Source organism: Dromaius novaehollandiae, chromosome 1 (assembly GCF_036370855.1).
Source record: "Dromaius novaehollandiae isolate bDroNov1 chromosome 1, bDroNov1.hap1, whole genome shotgun sequence".
Classification (NCBI taxonomy): Eukaryota; Metazoa; Chordata; class Aves; order Casuariiformes; family Dromaiidae; genus Dromaius; species Dromaius novaehollandiae.
In genome coordinates this window covers 29,363,360-29,380,051 of record NC_088098.1, presented here as the reverse complement: position 1 = coordinate 29,380,051, position 16,692 = coordinate 29,363,360, and the positions used below count along the sequence as shown (strand labels likewise).

Below are 16,692 nucleotides of genomic sequence, written 5' to 3'. Positions count from 1 at the left end.
ACCATTCCTCTAGATGCTTACCACATGAGTAACACCTACATGGGTTAAAAGGCTCCAGAGCCAACTTACTATAATGAAACAAGCTTCTCTTGGTAGCAAAAAGCCCACTCTGTTTAAAATACAGAGGAGTAGTCTTTAAACAGTGCCTCCCTCATGACTTTTTTGGGTCATGAAAGATAATATAATCAAAGTGACACTTTAAATTGAAGATTTTTTGATACCCTCCCCATTATTCTCCAAATAGTGGCTGATAAATGAGGTAGAAAATTCACACACAGACCAAGAATGCATTTGTTTAAACTAATTAAAAAAAAATCTGTCTTATCAAATCAAGTATAAATTGGCAATTTTAAACTAATCACATCTGGATTAGTATGTTAATGACTCAACACTACAATCATTTTACTGTGTATTTATTAGTGCATAGATGATAATTGTCACATTTGGAATGCAGATGTAATTCTCAATCCATACGGAGCTTGCAACAATAATAAGGCCAATAATTTTGTTGCATGTATTATGAAACATTTCACTGTGTTACTAAAAGCACATGTCATTTATAAATGGCTAAAGAAAACGATAGCCTAAACCAAATTAAGGGCGAGTCAGAGAGTTTTGCTCAGAGTTAAACATTGAGGTATCCTGTTACTAGAAACTCAGAGAGAGAGAGAAAAAAAAACATTAATTGACTTTAGTGAAACAGGAAACAGAATCCCAAAGAGTTTATCTTTGCTTCCGATTTCAGAGAAAACATTGTTGCAAGAAAACATCTTACAACAGCATTGTAAGGAAAAAAAAAAAACCACGAAACTGGACAGTGAGCCACAATTATGCCCAGTCCTAAATATCAGAAAAAACGAGAAGTATTTAAAAAAGAATTCAAGCATGCCTTAATTAAATCTGGATGTACGTTTGAGTAAAAAGATTTAGTTCTGTTTGAAACTTAGAGTTACATTAAGAAATTACTTCTATTGTTCTGATTTTTAATTGATGAAAAATATAGTAAATTAAACCAAACCAGACAGAGACAAGAGGACAAACAGCAATGGCCGACATGTTTGACAAATCCCTCAGCAAGCGATTTCAGGCACTCAGTGCAGCAACGTTGCATTTCCTGACTTCTGATTGTAGCTTTCTGTAGACACCCCAAGGGTACATGGAGGGGAAGACACCATGCTGGAAGCACCCAACTCCTCCCCACTTGTTTCTGGCACTAGAAATAGAAACGAGTTTTCTTGCATGATACAGCGTCTCCACCCTCCAGCCAGGGAGAAACTCCACTGCATTTGCCCATGGGCTTCAGAGCTTCTCCTGTGGAATTAATTCCCATCTCCACCCATATTCCTCTTGTTCCTCTATTCTTTCTTTTCCCCACCCTCTTGGCTGTCGTTCCTGATCTTGGCACGAATCTTATTGTCAACTGTAAGTCCAGTTCCACCCTCATTCAATTCTTCCCACACTCTCAATTCCCAGCCTCTCAACCCTTCTGTCACCACAAGTCCTTTCATCTCTTCCAGACTTCCTCCACCCTCTAATTCAGAGGTCACATCTTCCCTCAGCCAGACTTAGCTCCACTCCACCTCTTCCTCAGAAACTCTTCCCTGCTTTTACTGCTGCATTCCACATCCTCACTTGCATCCAGTCCTCCTTCCATCTTCCCCTTGCTGGCACAGTCCACCTCTCTCCATAGAAAAACAACTTAGACAGGAAGATTCCTAACTTGACATTCACCTGCCTTCCTACGCTGGTTCAGCTCTCACCTGAGAGAAAAAGCTTGTGCTTTTGTTACACCAGCAACAAAAGGGGATACACCAGTCGCTGCCTGGATTCAAGGAAGGTGCAGTTGCCATCCCTTTGCTTGGAGAGCTATGGGTGAGACTGCCTACCAGCAGAAGTAATCTAGTTAGAGGGTTCAAGCAGGAACCTACAGGTTCTGCCAATGAACAAAGAAACAGTATCTTAAACTGTAACAGAAGTCTTGGCTGTAATCATCCTGCTTCGTGACAGGTAACAGAAGCATTCAAAAGAGCATTCAGCTTCATGCCACTGTGAGTTGTGCTCCTGTGCAGGGTATTTCTCTGTAATTGCATACTTCCAGGACATCATCGCATCAGCTCACAGGCAATAAATAAATAAAACATGCAAAAATCTTTTGCTGTCCATTTTCCTAAAAGTGCAAAGACTCAAACAAAATATATGTAAGATATTTGTGTATGAATGAAAAGTGAATGTTTAGTTAACAAAACCAAGCTGGCTCGCAACCAAAGATACTGTTTTTTTTGACTGCTCTTTCCTGCTGAGATCCATGAAAGAACTTCAGGGGCTTGTACAGGTGGGTACCAGCACAGTTCATAACTATATCAAAGTTTTGATCCAACGAGGAAGCTGGAAGCAGCTGTTATGAGATTGTCTAGCAACAAATGAATGCTCTCAACTGAGCAAATTCTCCAAAATATGTAGAACCAAGGCTATACAAATTGAAAAACGGCATGGTGTCCAAAGGGAAGAAGAGAGTGTTGGTCATGGCAGCTTTAGATAGCAATGAAAAAGAAATATTTTTTAGAGTTTTGTCTTCTCTACGACAAAAAGGAACACTCTGTCACTGCGCAAATGCCAAAACTACCAAAAACCATTTTTCTGTAGATTTGTGCCTCATGATTAACCAACATTGGGTGTCTAAGGCCATGCTTTCAAGATACTAAGTGTTCAGAGACAGCAGACACATCATTTCTTCTAGATGCACAACATAGCATGGGAACTCACTTCTGGCAGCAGACACATTTATGGAACCACACTGTGAATCAGAAAATTGGTTAAAGAAACATCTGGAGGCTTTAAATTTTTTTTCCTGATCCGATTCATGGCTGGACCCCACAAAAAGCATTGTGCCAGCACACAGGACAGTACAGCACAAGGACATAATTTCTTAAACTAAAATTGCCAAACTCTAATGTGCAGCTGAGGTCTGCAAAGGTATAAACTTTTCTAACAACTGCAGCATTTGCTTAAGGGGATTCTCTGATGTCTCTGAGATGCAAAAGATGTCTCTGAGGAACAATCATACTATGGTCTTTCTCCATTGAAACTCTTACAGTTTCTCCTGTTGCCCCTTTTCATAAAACTTGTAGGAACTAATCATCTTGATTTATGCCTAAATTGAATTTAGTTGAAACCTGACAATAGATTCAAAAGATAGGGCAACACAGATACACTGTGATTGCATAAGCTAGTTTCCCCAGGAAGCCAAGCTGAAAAAGCAATAAAAATGGGCAATTTTCCAATTGTAGATGATCACTGAAAAGCTTGTGTCAGCACATCCTAATTTATTCTGATTTTGTGTTTAAAATGCTTATGTGGAGATTTTTTATTTAGGTAGCATATGACCAAAAGAGTGTATAGGTAAGTTATCTACAATACTAAGGCTTGTGGGGAATAATTATGGTCAAGTAAGTACATACGACAATAAAAGTATTGGGATGAAACCAAACATTTAAGCTCCTTGACGGAAGGAGAGAGTGAAGATTGATAGCACATCAATTAAACTATGGAGAAACAGTACCACACACATCTATTAAGGGTTATTAGTGTCATTCAGAGCAATATTTAAAGTTTGGTAGTTCAGAAAATTAATGCAAAAACAGCCCTTTAAGAAGCATAAGAAGCTCAAGAAACATGAACAACGTGACCCGTTTCTCAGTATTCAATTTCTGTGATTTAACAAGTCAAACTGACTCTCTTAACCTTTCAAGTCATAAAGTAACAAGATGAAATGGGCATGCTACAATTGCAAAATCTTCAATCTGTGGGGAACCTGGCCCTCATTTATTCACCATCTTTTGTGAAGTGTACCATTAAAACCTGCGACGTCCATACTAGTGTATGTCCAGACAATTACTGAGGATTGAAAAAGTCACACCATCAGTGTAAATAGGAGTCAAACAAAACAGGAAAGTGATTCTTGTGGGTTGGTGATAAATGATGATATGCATTAGTCATTTATACTCCCAGATAAAAATCTAATGTTTTTATAATCTTAAATTACAAAAGAAACACATGCATAAGCTACTTATGCAACAAAAGGTTTTTTCAGATCATTTAGGCAAGTAAGTTCCTAATTCTGAACCCCTTCAGAATTAACTTCTTAAAATAAAATTAAAAAAAAAAAAAACAAAGCAGATACCAGCAAAGGAAGGGTGTGAGTTACAAAATATAAAAACAAATAGAAGATTTAGAACCAAGTGATAAATACAGTCTATCACAAGGATGTCTTTAGTCAAAAATGGTCCTTTGTCCTATTCTATGAGCCTTAGGCTTTATCTTCCTGTTCACCATCGGAGGTCTAACTGGCATCGTACTAGCAAACTCCTCCCTAGACATCGCCCTACATGATACATACTACGTAGTAGCTCATTTCCATTATGTCCTCTCCATGGGGGCTGTTTTAGCTATCCTGGCAGGCTTCACACACTGATTCCCCCTATTTACCGGATATACCCTCCATCCAACCTGAGCAAAAGCCCACAAAAGGTTTTTTCAGATCATTTAGGCAAGTAAGTTCCTAATTCTGAACCCCTTCAGAATTAACTTCTTAAAATAAAATTAAAAAAAAAAAAAAAACAAAGCAGATACCAGCAAAGGAAGGGTGTGAGTTACAAAATATAAAAACAAATAGAAGATTTAGAACCAAGTGATAAATACAGTCTATCACAAGGATGTCTTTAGTCAAAAATGGTCCTTTGTTTGTATGTGAATGTGTGATACATTCAACTCATATTAGAAATCGAGTAAATTCAGAGGATTAAACCATGTGCACCAGCAAAGCTGTCTTCTAAAAAAACAAACTTGTATTACATTAAAGTCAGCCCAGCAGTCTATAACACATATCTCAGAAGATATAAAACTGCAGATTCACCCTGCTGCAGATTTTCCCCACCTACCCACAGGTTCTCTGTGTGATGCTCTTCTGGCATTACCTACTGCAACCTCCCTGCCAGGCCTGAAAGCTTTCATTTGTACAGGAGGAAAAGAAACTGCCTTCTGTGCCAAACATCAAGTCCCTACTGTCTCTTACCTTCATGCCACTGTATTTCATTCACCATTTACCACCTACCAGGGGTTTTTACATGTTCTCTCAGTTACGACCTTCCCATCATTGCACAGGATTTTGTGAAACTCAACCTCCTTTCCTTTATGACACTCTTCTCCATCTGCCTGACACATACCTGTTTGAAGTGTCATTTGGATCCCTATTTTATCTCTAATAAGTCTTTCAGAAGATCAACACAAACTGCATTGAGAATATTCATAGAGCTGATGTGAAATTAGTGTCATGGTGGGTAAAAAACAGAAGCTAGATAGTAGTTCTTTGGGATAGGGCTATTTCGGAGACGATTCAAATTTCTTGATCTAGTTATCAGGCATACAGGACTGGCTCTGTGTTTTCTTGTTCTGTTTTAACCCAGGAAGCAACAGATTTTCCTCCCTTTCCATCTGTTCAGCAATGCTGAAATATCCTTAGAAATTCAAAAGATGCCATGTTCAAGAGACAGCAGTTATAAGAAACAAAAATGCTAAAAAGTTAAAACTTAAAGCATCAGTGCATTGAGGCAACTAAGAGACGATTTTGTCTTCCATCCTTAAGACGGTTGAATAATAAATCCAACAGCACTACCAAACCCACCTCTCACATACACAGCATCCTTCAGTAAAGCAAGAACGAGCAAGAGATAAGGTTGGACAATGAGGAGAGGAGGCTGTACCTCTATCCTCTCAATTAAACTAAAGTTACTAAAAAACTCCAAAACAGTAACCCCACAGAAACGACTTCCTTTATTAATTATTATTTATTTATTAAGGCTCAAACTATTTCCCATTTTTGTTTTTATCCTTTATTTTTCTGAGGAGTTTCTTCAGTGTCAGTTTTGTTTATCCTTTCAAGCACCTTAACTTCTGACAATTTTTCCAGTAGGCAATTTCTCATAATTCGTTCCTAACTATATTTCAAGGCCCACACATTTTTTTAGACAGTTTCTTCTCTTCCTAACACCTTTTCCAATCCTGTCTACAATCATCACCTCTTGAAACTAATCTTTCTTCTTCCTAGCCTACTCAGTATTATAATTTCTAAGTCTTTTTCCATCTTGTTGTGAGTTTTGCTGGTTTCTTACTATAGAATAAGATACCTTAAATGAAACAATCGTTGCTGGCAATAGACTGAAAAAAAATTATGGCCAGTTCCTTAGATTTTCACTTTATCTGACCAAGAAATAGGTCTTCTCTTTCAAACGTGAACATTTGGTCACTGACTGAAATAGGTACAATCCTCTTTCATATTTTCATCCATTCTAAGTACAGCAATTTTGTCAAATACCTAACTACTACCACTCTCCCATTTAAGTCTTCCAGAGGTCTACTAGCAAACTCTAACTTCTGTAAACAAGCAATCACCTTGTTTAATATCTTGGAATCTACAGTGTTGTTTGATCATGTAAATCAAGCATCAGTAGATCAAAAATTTTATCAATGACTAGATTTGTCAAGAGGTAGAATCCCCAGCATTCACCAACTTCAAAATAATGTGCTTAGCACAGGCAAAAAACTGTTATAGTAAAAAGATAACACAAAATTAACTTTTTATCATTATTTAACTTTGAAAGATATTGCTGGACAGTTTAAGGTGAATTCCATCTAATTTATTTGATGTATTCTAAAAATGAAAATACACTGCTGTTACTGTATACATGCATACAACATGGTGTAAACTCTGTAAAAAGTATTGCTCCAAGATTTACATCTTAAATAACAACAATCACTTTTTATCAGCTTTGCAATGAAAAAAGCTGCCAGCAGAAAACTGAAACACGATAACGCGTTTCCTTATTAAACTATACCTTTAGGTACTGAAGTAAAATGAGTGAGTTGCATTGACTTTGCATATGCAGCAGTTTGTAATTACAAACACTGCGGTGCTTTCCAAATAACTCACTAATGTCCGGGGAAAGGGAATAGAATATAGCTATACAACTGGACAGTGAAGGGTTGTAACTTCTAAATCATAGTGTTTCCATCACAAGAAAAGGAAAGGAGCTAGAGGTTTCACATCCCATTACCGGTTTCCTGCTTTCAATCCCATATTTGCAAGAAGAATCAATGATACTACAAGGATACTAATAAAAAGCCTTTGCTTTCTCCATCTTGCAGTCCCAATAAACATGAAAATGCGTATTTCTAACTGACAGCTCATATTCAGGAAATTGAAGCACTCTAGTATAAAAAAAAACTTAAGGACACTGGATAAGGATACAAATAAGCATGATAATAAAGTTGATTTTAAAAAATTAAGGGATTCTAAAATAAGTGTTAAAAGACTAGTAAATTTAGCAATTCAAAACTAATATGAAAGAAAAAAGAAAGATGTGCCTAAGAATGAGTAAAGAACAATACATGATTTACCCAGTATATAAGGAGGAAAGTACTAATACAAGGAAACTAATATACCACAAAAGGATGAAACAAGTCCATAGGCAGATGATATCATTCAGAAAGGGAATCATCATCATCAATTTTTCTGAGAAGCCTAAGGCAAGATACCAGAAACCAAGACAAAGATTTTCTTGGTTAGGAAAAAATAAACCAACACACTTAAACAACCTCTTACATTTAAGTAAACAAGCTCCGAGGAAGCATGATACATCCTGAAACAACCAGATTAGACCAATGATGAGTTCATCATTAAAGCTTTGCTACTGTACATTAGGAATGGAAAATTTGAAGTGCCATAGAAAATCTAAGGAAACCAAAATTTACCGCTTCCCAATCTTCTACTCTGATCTGGCCTATGACTCTTGTCTGGGCTATTCCCATCAGATACAAAGCATGTCTGACCTCATTCAGAATCAGATACAACCTTTAATGTGCTCTCTAGTTACTGTTCCAGTTCCTCTTAACTTACCTCTTAACTCATATTTTCATTAGGATATTATTTCCTAGCCTAGATCATTTTGACTGAAAGAAGCTACAGCACATGCAGACCAGCAAGCTAATTTAAGGGAAGAGTTACCTGTTCCCCTGGCTCAGCTGAAGGCAGAAAAAAAGGTACAACCAGGGTCAGCTTTGAGATTCTCCCTCTTCATTCCTTCCTGGATTCCCATTGGTTTAATTTATTTCTTATTTTACTATAACTGCCAAACTGTATGTCTAACTTACTATGGTTTCTCAGTAGCTTATTCTTGTCCAAGATCTGGAAGCTACCTCCCATTTAGATCCTCTTTTGCCTTTACATGGTTGATAATGTCAACCATACATTTGTTGAATTCTCTTCCTCAGCCTCTCATACCTCTCTGATCAATCAGTGATTATCTTTACCAGTGACGGTTCTCTCTTCCTCAGTTTCTGAAAGACACTCACAGTACTTCAAACCTGTCTGCCTTCTTCATTTCCACTCCCTGTGCAATCTCTCGAGTCTACATTGACCCATCAACAGCACAAGTTGTGGATAATTTCTTTTCTTTTCTTTTCCTCTCAGACCACATAACATTAAAAATAGAAATCGGAAGTCCTAGATTAAAGTTACTTAACATCCTGGGAACTGAAAAATACATTTTGTATTTAATACTCTACAACTTTAAAATGGCTACTCAGTGCACTGGGCCTGAAATAAGAAAGCAGATGAAGAGTGCATGCTGTCAATGTACTACAATCAGACATGGCGACCAAAAGCACATCCTAATCCATTTTCTTTATTCCAAGATTAACAAAGGACAGGGGCTGAGAGGAGAAAAAGGCATGTAGGTATACTTCTGTAAACTACAGAAGGTACACTTTATCATGACAGAAATCCCTATATATTGTTTTCCTGGTGTGATATTAAAAACAAGACTTTCTTAAACAAAGACTAGCAATGAACAGTTTCACTTTGATTTATCAGTCTTCTCCTTCTCTCAGAACAGCACCTCCAGCAAACAGAGTCCATTAAAAAGTGTTAAATGCACACACAGGTAATTCAGTTACTACCACATAAATCTTATCAGAAAAAGAAATTTGACAAAGCATGAGAACAGGGAACAATTCTTCTGAAACATTTTTCTCTTCATGACAACTGCTAAAACCTTGCTGTTTTTCTCACTTAACTATAAGTTTTGGGCCAGAGTTGCAAGTAAGTAGCCTGAAACTGCGAAGGAATTGCACAGCAGATCTGGAACTAGAATCTGGATAGTCTGTTGACCTGGCCACACACCCTTTTACCTACTTTTCGTGCATCATATTTGTGAACTTTCAAATGCAAACTTTGAAAAATCTGTGATTTTCAGCACCTTCCAGTAAAAAAGTTATCAAATAAGGGCAAGTAAACAAGCAATTAATATTTCAGAATGTTCAGACAGCTAGATTATTTTGAAATACTATCAATTTGAAACATACTGAAATAGTATATAACTGAAATACATGAAATATATCTGCTGAACATTTAAAAATACCATTCCACTGAAAGTGTCCCGTCAGCAGTAATTAACCAGGCCTAGTGGTAACTCCAAAAAACAAAAAAAGACAAAAAAAGAAATTCATTCCTATGTTTCCTTCTTCAATGCCAGAGCTCTGTGGTAACAGAAGAATTGACATCCAAGTGTCAAATCTCATTCAGAAACTGAGAGGCTTGATTTTTTTTGCCAAAATCAAGGAAAGTACTTGGCTTATTTCATGAAATTAGTCTTCAGAAAATAATAGATTTTCAGAGGTAACTTATGTCACTGAAACTTGTACATGCAACATTTAGGAAACTGGACACGTAATAATGGACTAGTTAATACAGTGGTGCAGACTTGATGTCTAGACAAGATAAGACCGCAGAAGTACACCTCAAGAATGCCTGCTACTCACGCTCATAAGGAAAAACAAAGAGATATCCTTTTGTGTAACGCTGACAGTGAATTGCTCCAATTGTGACTGTAACACCAGGGACATATTTATCATCACATTGGAGGAAGAAAACAAAACCAAAACACACTTCAGCACATTATGTGCTAAAAGCATAAGCTGATCCTTAACTATATAAAAACAAAAATAACTCCAAAACAATATATCCATACTGCATGTGATCAAAAAATAGACCAAATAGATCAAAAAATATAAGAAGTGCATGAAACTATTATACCAGCAGCCTATTACCATTCATAGACCCTGTGTTCTGTCAGAGCAAAATTCTCTGTTACCCTGTTTTCAAGTAACTAGACCAATCTTTCAAACATCAACTTAAATGGTTCTACCCCATCACCTTGGGACAACTTATAACAACAAATTTCAAGGTTATGACTGTGGGGAAAGGAGGGAAGGACATTTTTAAAGACATAAGGAAGTGCCTAGCTCCCACTGAAACACAACAATTACTTCACGCTTTTTGTTTTCAAAAAATGTTCTGCATTATCTGACCATTTACAAACAGAATGTCAAAAGCCACCACTAAGGTCTAGACCCAATTATTGCCTGCAGTAAAACATACATGAGATAAATCTTTATGCTGCAAAATGTTCCTTCTGTGAAGGATAAAGATTGAAAAGAAAATGCACCAGCAGGGTGGAAACGGTCAGTTTTCCCAGTGCCTACGGCAGAGAGGTGCCAGGAAAGATCTCGTTCTGCCAAGGACATAGCAGCAGGGCCCAGTGTCCCAGGGCAGAAAGGGGAACCAGCCCCTTCCTCAAGAGCGCTGAGCCTGTGCTGGGGAGCAGGGCCTGACATGCAGGTGAGGCCAGCTGCGAGAAGGGATTGTAGCAAGATGCTGGGACCCTGCAGCTCAAGGTGGGCACAGGAGACTGCAGAGAGCAGCAGCGAATAGGCCCTTGCAGTGCTGGAAAAAAAGGATTTTCCGGAGAACAGGACTGGGATGGGAACAGTCTCAGAGAAAGAGCAGTGAAACACTGGAATAGGTCATCAAGAGAAATGGTGGAATCTCCTTCCCCCGAAAATATTCAAGACTCACCTTGACAGGGCCCTGAATTACCTAATCTTAGGCCCTGCTCTCAAGAGAAGGTTGGACCAGATGATCATCACAGGTCCCTTCCAAACTTGACTCTTCCATGATTCCACAATCATGCTGGTCATTTCACAGAAGAGACCAGAGGCTTCCAGGATCTGTTGTCCCAGTTCAGTGTTCTCAAGGAATATTGGCAGACTTCAAATTCAAGCATATGGTTTGGAGTTTTACTAGTTTGGGAATCATACAGATAGTTCCTGGCTCTGTGCAGACAACATCCAGACTTCTCTGAGTCTTCATGCATGATCACAACTTCTACAATCTTCCATTTGTTTTAGCCTCAGTTAATACTTGCAAAGCAACTGCAGGTCTGCACTAGGTAGTCACTAAACAACAAATAGCAACTTGCACTTCTCAGTTGAAAAACTTTTGCCCTATCCTAATGGGCATGCAAAGAATTGTATTTCTTTATATATATTTCTGAATTACATAATTTAGACATGAATGCTTGACATGAAGTCCACCATCAAACAAGTCTATCATACAATATTTTGATGATGAGTCATAGGGACCGTTTAAGATCACGTTCCATTTCAAGATTCTAAATTTGGTGACTATGTCATTGCAACTTAAAAGAAAGGAGGGGTAGGTTACAAAAGAACCAAAACATGAGTGATAAATAAGACACAGAGATTGAGTTATTGAAACAAAACACCTGTATGAATGTTTCATTCAATTGCTTAAGGGTTTTTGTTTGTTTGTTTCTTCAGAGAAATGACAGACTATACCAGGAGGCGCCCTCTCCATGTGCACCAGGCTGTTTCTCTGCAGTACAGCACAGACTTTGCTCATTGCCACACAGTGTGTATTCTGTCGGCAGAGTTTTTGCCTCTGGATTTATCTGAAATAGTACCATTCTATGAATTATAAGTACGTATTTTGAAAATTTTTCTTTTTTTTTCCTGCTTGTAGCTTTGGAAACAGATGAATGGGGAGACAGCAAAGCACACAGCATTTATCAGGAGTTCAGAACAGGAAGAACACTCAGGAATGAGGGTAAGATTAAATATGAACAGAAAGAGAGACATTACTAGGTCTAGTGCTTCAAGAGAAAGCAAAAAAACCCCTGGGGAGATGGAACCAGAAGGGGTCTAATGGGTCAAGCCTTCTAATCAAACCTCGCTTTCTTAGACACTAGCTGGACCCTCACCAATTCTCAGACACATACTCACTGACACAAGGAGTTATTTCAATCCTGTCATCTCCCATTTGCACTTCTGTGGTTGTCCAGTAAGGGCTAATGGTCGGTAAGCCAATCTTTTAGGAATCATACTTTGCAGGATCATAACTTTACCATTTTCTGCAGCATTATTCTTTGCAATGAGTATTTTATTACAATAACCTTTACATAAAAAGACATTCCAGAAATAATACATTAAATCTAGGTATTCAGAAGCTATTGTAGGCACCTGAATGAAATTTAACTTATTATTATGAATTATCAAGTCAATCTCTTTTTTCCTAAAGTGTATTTAGGTCTGCAGTTAACTTTTAAAATTTAAATATTACATCTATATAAGCAATGCTGTATAAGCAATACAGTATAACTAGTAATAGTATTAAAAATTGCATGCTAAGGACTGCAATTTTACTGTGCAAAACCAGAAACATACTTTAAATTAAACAGAAATAACAACAAAATATAAATTATATCGAGAAGTTCAATCAAAAAACCTTTAGTAAGAAGTTCACCATGAGACTAAAAATTTAGTTTCCATTCCACTGTCAGCTCATTTTCTTCCTTCCCTGTCAATACTGGAGCACTCAAATCACACATAATTAAACATAATTAACTTTTAGATCCTGACAACTACAAACCACTGGGACAGTGCATATACTTCTACAAAGAGATTGTGAAATACTGTGAATCTTCATAAAGCTTACAATCATGAAAAACATTAAGTATTAAATTTTCTGGAATTCAACATATTGCTGAAGTAGCAATTAATTACTTCTAAACATCTACCTGAAAAATTTCTAGGTCTCCTGACAATGTTCAGTTTAATTGATTAAATCCATATCTCTCTATATAAAAAAAAGAAAGAAAAGGATTTTGTTCAGTTGACTAAAATGTATGGAAGATGCTTCTAGTATCATTCTAAAAATCTTATTTTAATTCTGTGGAAGCTGAGAGCTTCAATATTCAAATCAACAACAGGAGAGACTGGTTCTATGAAATCAAAATCTTTAAATTATTCCTCAGGCTATTCTGAGATAAGCTCTTAAAAGTTTTCTGTTTTGCAAAGCACAAGCTAGATTTCTTTAGAGATAAGTGCCAACTCTATAACAGATAAAAACAAATGTCCTTTTCAAGATGATCTCATGTTATTATGCCGAAGTTTTCATCAGCCTTGACTATAAGCCTATCGCTAGGACCTGGAGGTAGACCTTCACCAGAAATAAACTAATCACAGATTTAACAGTATCAGCAAAATGATCACAATTGCTATTTTCTCAAAATCTGCCCCTTTTCTTCAGTATTTTCGGTCTGTTGTTTTTAAACAGTCAAAAATTATATATTTGGCAGTAGCTGATTCCCTGTACAAACTGGTGATCAGACACACACAAACTACATCATGACCCTAGTAGTTACAACATGTGAAGCAGAAAACACAACAATACACGATTACGCAAAATCATCATAAAAATTTGAAACAAAAACAACCGAGCAGGAATTTGACTTTAAAGTGTCAAGAAAAAGGAGCAGTGTTACAGTACAGGAAATGGGCCTGCAGGCAATGGAACAAAGACCACTAGAATTAATAAGGAAAATGAGGACCCCAAATAAGCTTTAGAGGATTACCTAGGACAAGACCAGAAAGCTATTTTCTTAGATAACCATGAGGAGGTAAGTGATCCGCATTTCCTTTCAACCTATCATTGGCACATACTGCCAACTTTTTAAAGCAGAGCAAGTTTGAATAAAGTCACCTCTCCTACCCAAATCATAAACTTTTCATGCAAGTCTCCGGATTTGGGCAAAGTTGTCTTAAAAAAAAAAAAAAGTCAGAATGCTTTACTCCAAAAACCCCACTTCAGAAGGATACAGAAATATAACACACAATCGTTTCACTGTTTATGCATGAAAATCAACAGGCGATTATAGATATTTTCCTTAACCTGCAGTGACATGATATTAAAGACTAATTGAAAGATGAATAAATTTCTACTGAAATTCCTCAAAAGATCAAGGTTATGAGGAAGAGAAACAGAAATCTCACTTTATATTAAATAGATCTGCAAGTACTCAACAAGTGACAGAAGAGAACATTTTTGAGCACAATAGTACGATATATTAGACAATATCCTTCCCTCATCCAAATATAAAATGTTGCAATTAAGGCAACATCTAAAAGTTCTTAATTTTCAGATAATTGCAAAGGTATTGAGATTCAAATTTGATTAAAGCAAAAAACAAAAAGAGCTAGGCGATTTGTAGGGTTCAATCCCATATTGTAAGTATTCAATTTAAGAGTATTACAGTGTAAAAGTAATTTCTGATAATTTGATCTCACATAAAACCATATTTTTAAGTATGTTTCAAATATTTGTGTTATGGTTGAATTTGAAGCAATTTTTCAAAGAAACAGTTATTTTCTTAGATTGAAAAATAAACAGCTATTGCACATAAGTTACAGAAAACCACCACTAATTCTTGTATATGGATGAATTTCATAGTTCTTCAGTAACGTACAAGTATTAAATAGGTCAAGATGTTATCATCATACCATCTCAAGAGATCAGATTACATTAATATTATGCTCCAAGGAGGAAAAAAAGATACCAACATATTTCTAGCAGGTTAAACACAGAGCATAGCAAACCATTACACATGCAGTGTATCAGTGCCAAAAAGCCTAGAGGACTCACCTGTTCAATCTCCTTGGTCTTAGTTGCAATTGCTTTTGAACGGCCAAGGAGCAGGCCATCCTCATATAACTCTGTACTATCCGTTATATTTGTTTCCGTTTCCTCTGTTTGTTCAACATATAATGGAGCTGAAGATCCAGCCTTAAAAGAAAAAGATTTTTCACATTTTTGAGAATAAAATACAGACTTCAAAATATGAGAGGAAAATAAAACACCAAATACAGTTGTTCAATTAGATAAAACTTTGCTCATCAAGACTATTAGTGAAGTATTACTGTTACCAAGTAGCAGTTACAGGTATGGGATTTAGAACCCATAGATAATGTGACAACATAAAAAAAAATTGTGACTCAGTCTTTTAACTGTGCAAGAAGAATGATGTCAGATAACCTTTACCTTGTCTTCCTTTAGTAAAGAGCTTGGATGTGTGATACTTACAACATCAACCAGCAAGAAATCTAAAATACAATAGCTTTCTAAAGGAATAGCTTTCTGGGAAAGAATAAAAGTAATAAAAATCACAGGTAAATAAACAGTGACAAAACTAGAAGGCCACCAAAAAGAACTTTTGCAGCATTCAGACCCATAGGCTAAAAACAGGAATGCAGCTACTTGCTGTATAGCAAAATCAAACACTCACTTAGAGGATTCCTAATAATATGGAAGAAATCTCAGCAGTACCAACATTGTATAAGTCTCTCTTCAAGACAGAATTAAGACAGTACCCCTGCCTCAGACAATACAGACTCTCACTTCAAGAAGATGGAAAAAGAAAAAATTACTACAGCACATTCAAATGCAATATTATGGAACAGTTTTATGGAACGGTAGAACAGTTAAAAGATCTGAGAATTGAGGAAGATGCATAAAAATATTTTCTACTATTTGGAAATAAAAAATTGGAGAATTGTAAGACTTAATTAGGGTAAAAAAGAAGAAGGTTAGAAAGAAAACACTTAAGTAATCCTATAAGCATCTGCTCAAAACTCTTTTATCTCTTTCTTTTTCCTGGAGGAAAGTGAATAGCTCATTTACCTAACTGGACCTTCCTGTCCAGCATCAAGAAATCATTGATACAGTCAGCTATTACACCAATGGACATGATTTGAGAGTCCAGATAAATATGGATCCAGTGAGTTATTTCCGATGTTAACTGATTTACCCAAGGGCCTCATTTCATTATTCTGTGGTGCAGTAGATACCACAACACCTTAGTAAGTGAAAGAGGTGACATCAACCCATGCTCAGCCCATTTGTGTTCCCTTCACCCTCCTCTCCTTAAAAGCAGACAGAAAGAAGGCAACAAAAAGAGGAAATAAGAAATGAATTTCTATAAAAAGGGGGCTGCATACTCTCCTTCTCCCAAGTCACACAAAAAAGGAACTTCTAGGACCAAAAGGTTCAGCAGCCCCGGATGAACACCAATGTAGGCACATGAATTTTTCTATGGCCAGGGGAAGTCACAGAAAACTGCTCTGCATGTGCTATATCCTCAGTAATTTTCATGTTTGTGGGACTGGAAAGGACAAGAGATGATACGGGACCATTAGCCCCTAGAAAACTGACCTCAAAGGAATACCTTTTCCTTCCAGATCTGGAGCATGGAACTGATACTTGGAGACAGGGAAGTAAATTCTTCAATTACAGTATCACCACAGAGTGTTGAGGAAAAGAGACACTAAAAAATGACCTTGGGCTGAGACGCAACATTTTACAATCTGTCAAACACATTCAGACTTCAGGTTTGTGGGTTCAATATGTTTTCCACGTACTAGCTTGAGAACACACACCTTTCATGA

The 16,692-nt window shown here is 36.8% G+C and overlaps 1 protein-coding gene across 3 annotated transcripts in view; it reads right to left on the bottom strand.

The window, feature by feature from the left end:
• Window positions 1-16,692, bottom strand: part of PPHLN1 (periphilin 1) — a 75,971-nt gene that overhangs the window by 15,890 nt on the left and 43,389 nt on the right. For all 3 annotated transcript variants that reach the window (XM_026117739.2, XM_026117740.2, XM_064507967.1), the window contains exon 9: window positions 14,894-15,034. In XM_026117739.2, the coding sequence (XP_025973524.1) occupies window positions 14,894-15,034 (141 nt within the window). The remainder of the gene's footprint in view (window positions 1-14,893; window positions 15,035-16,692) is intronic.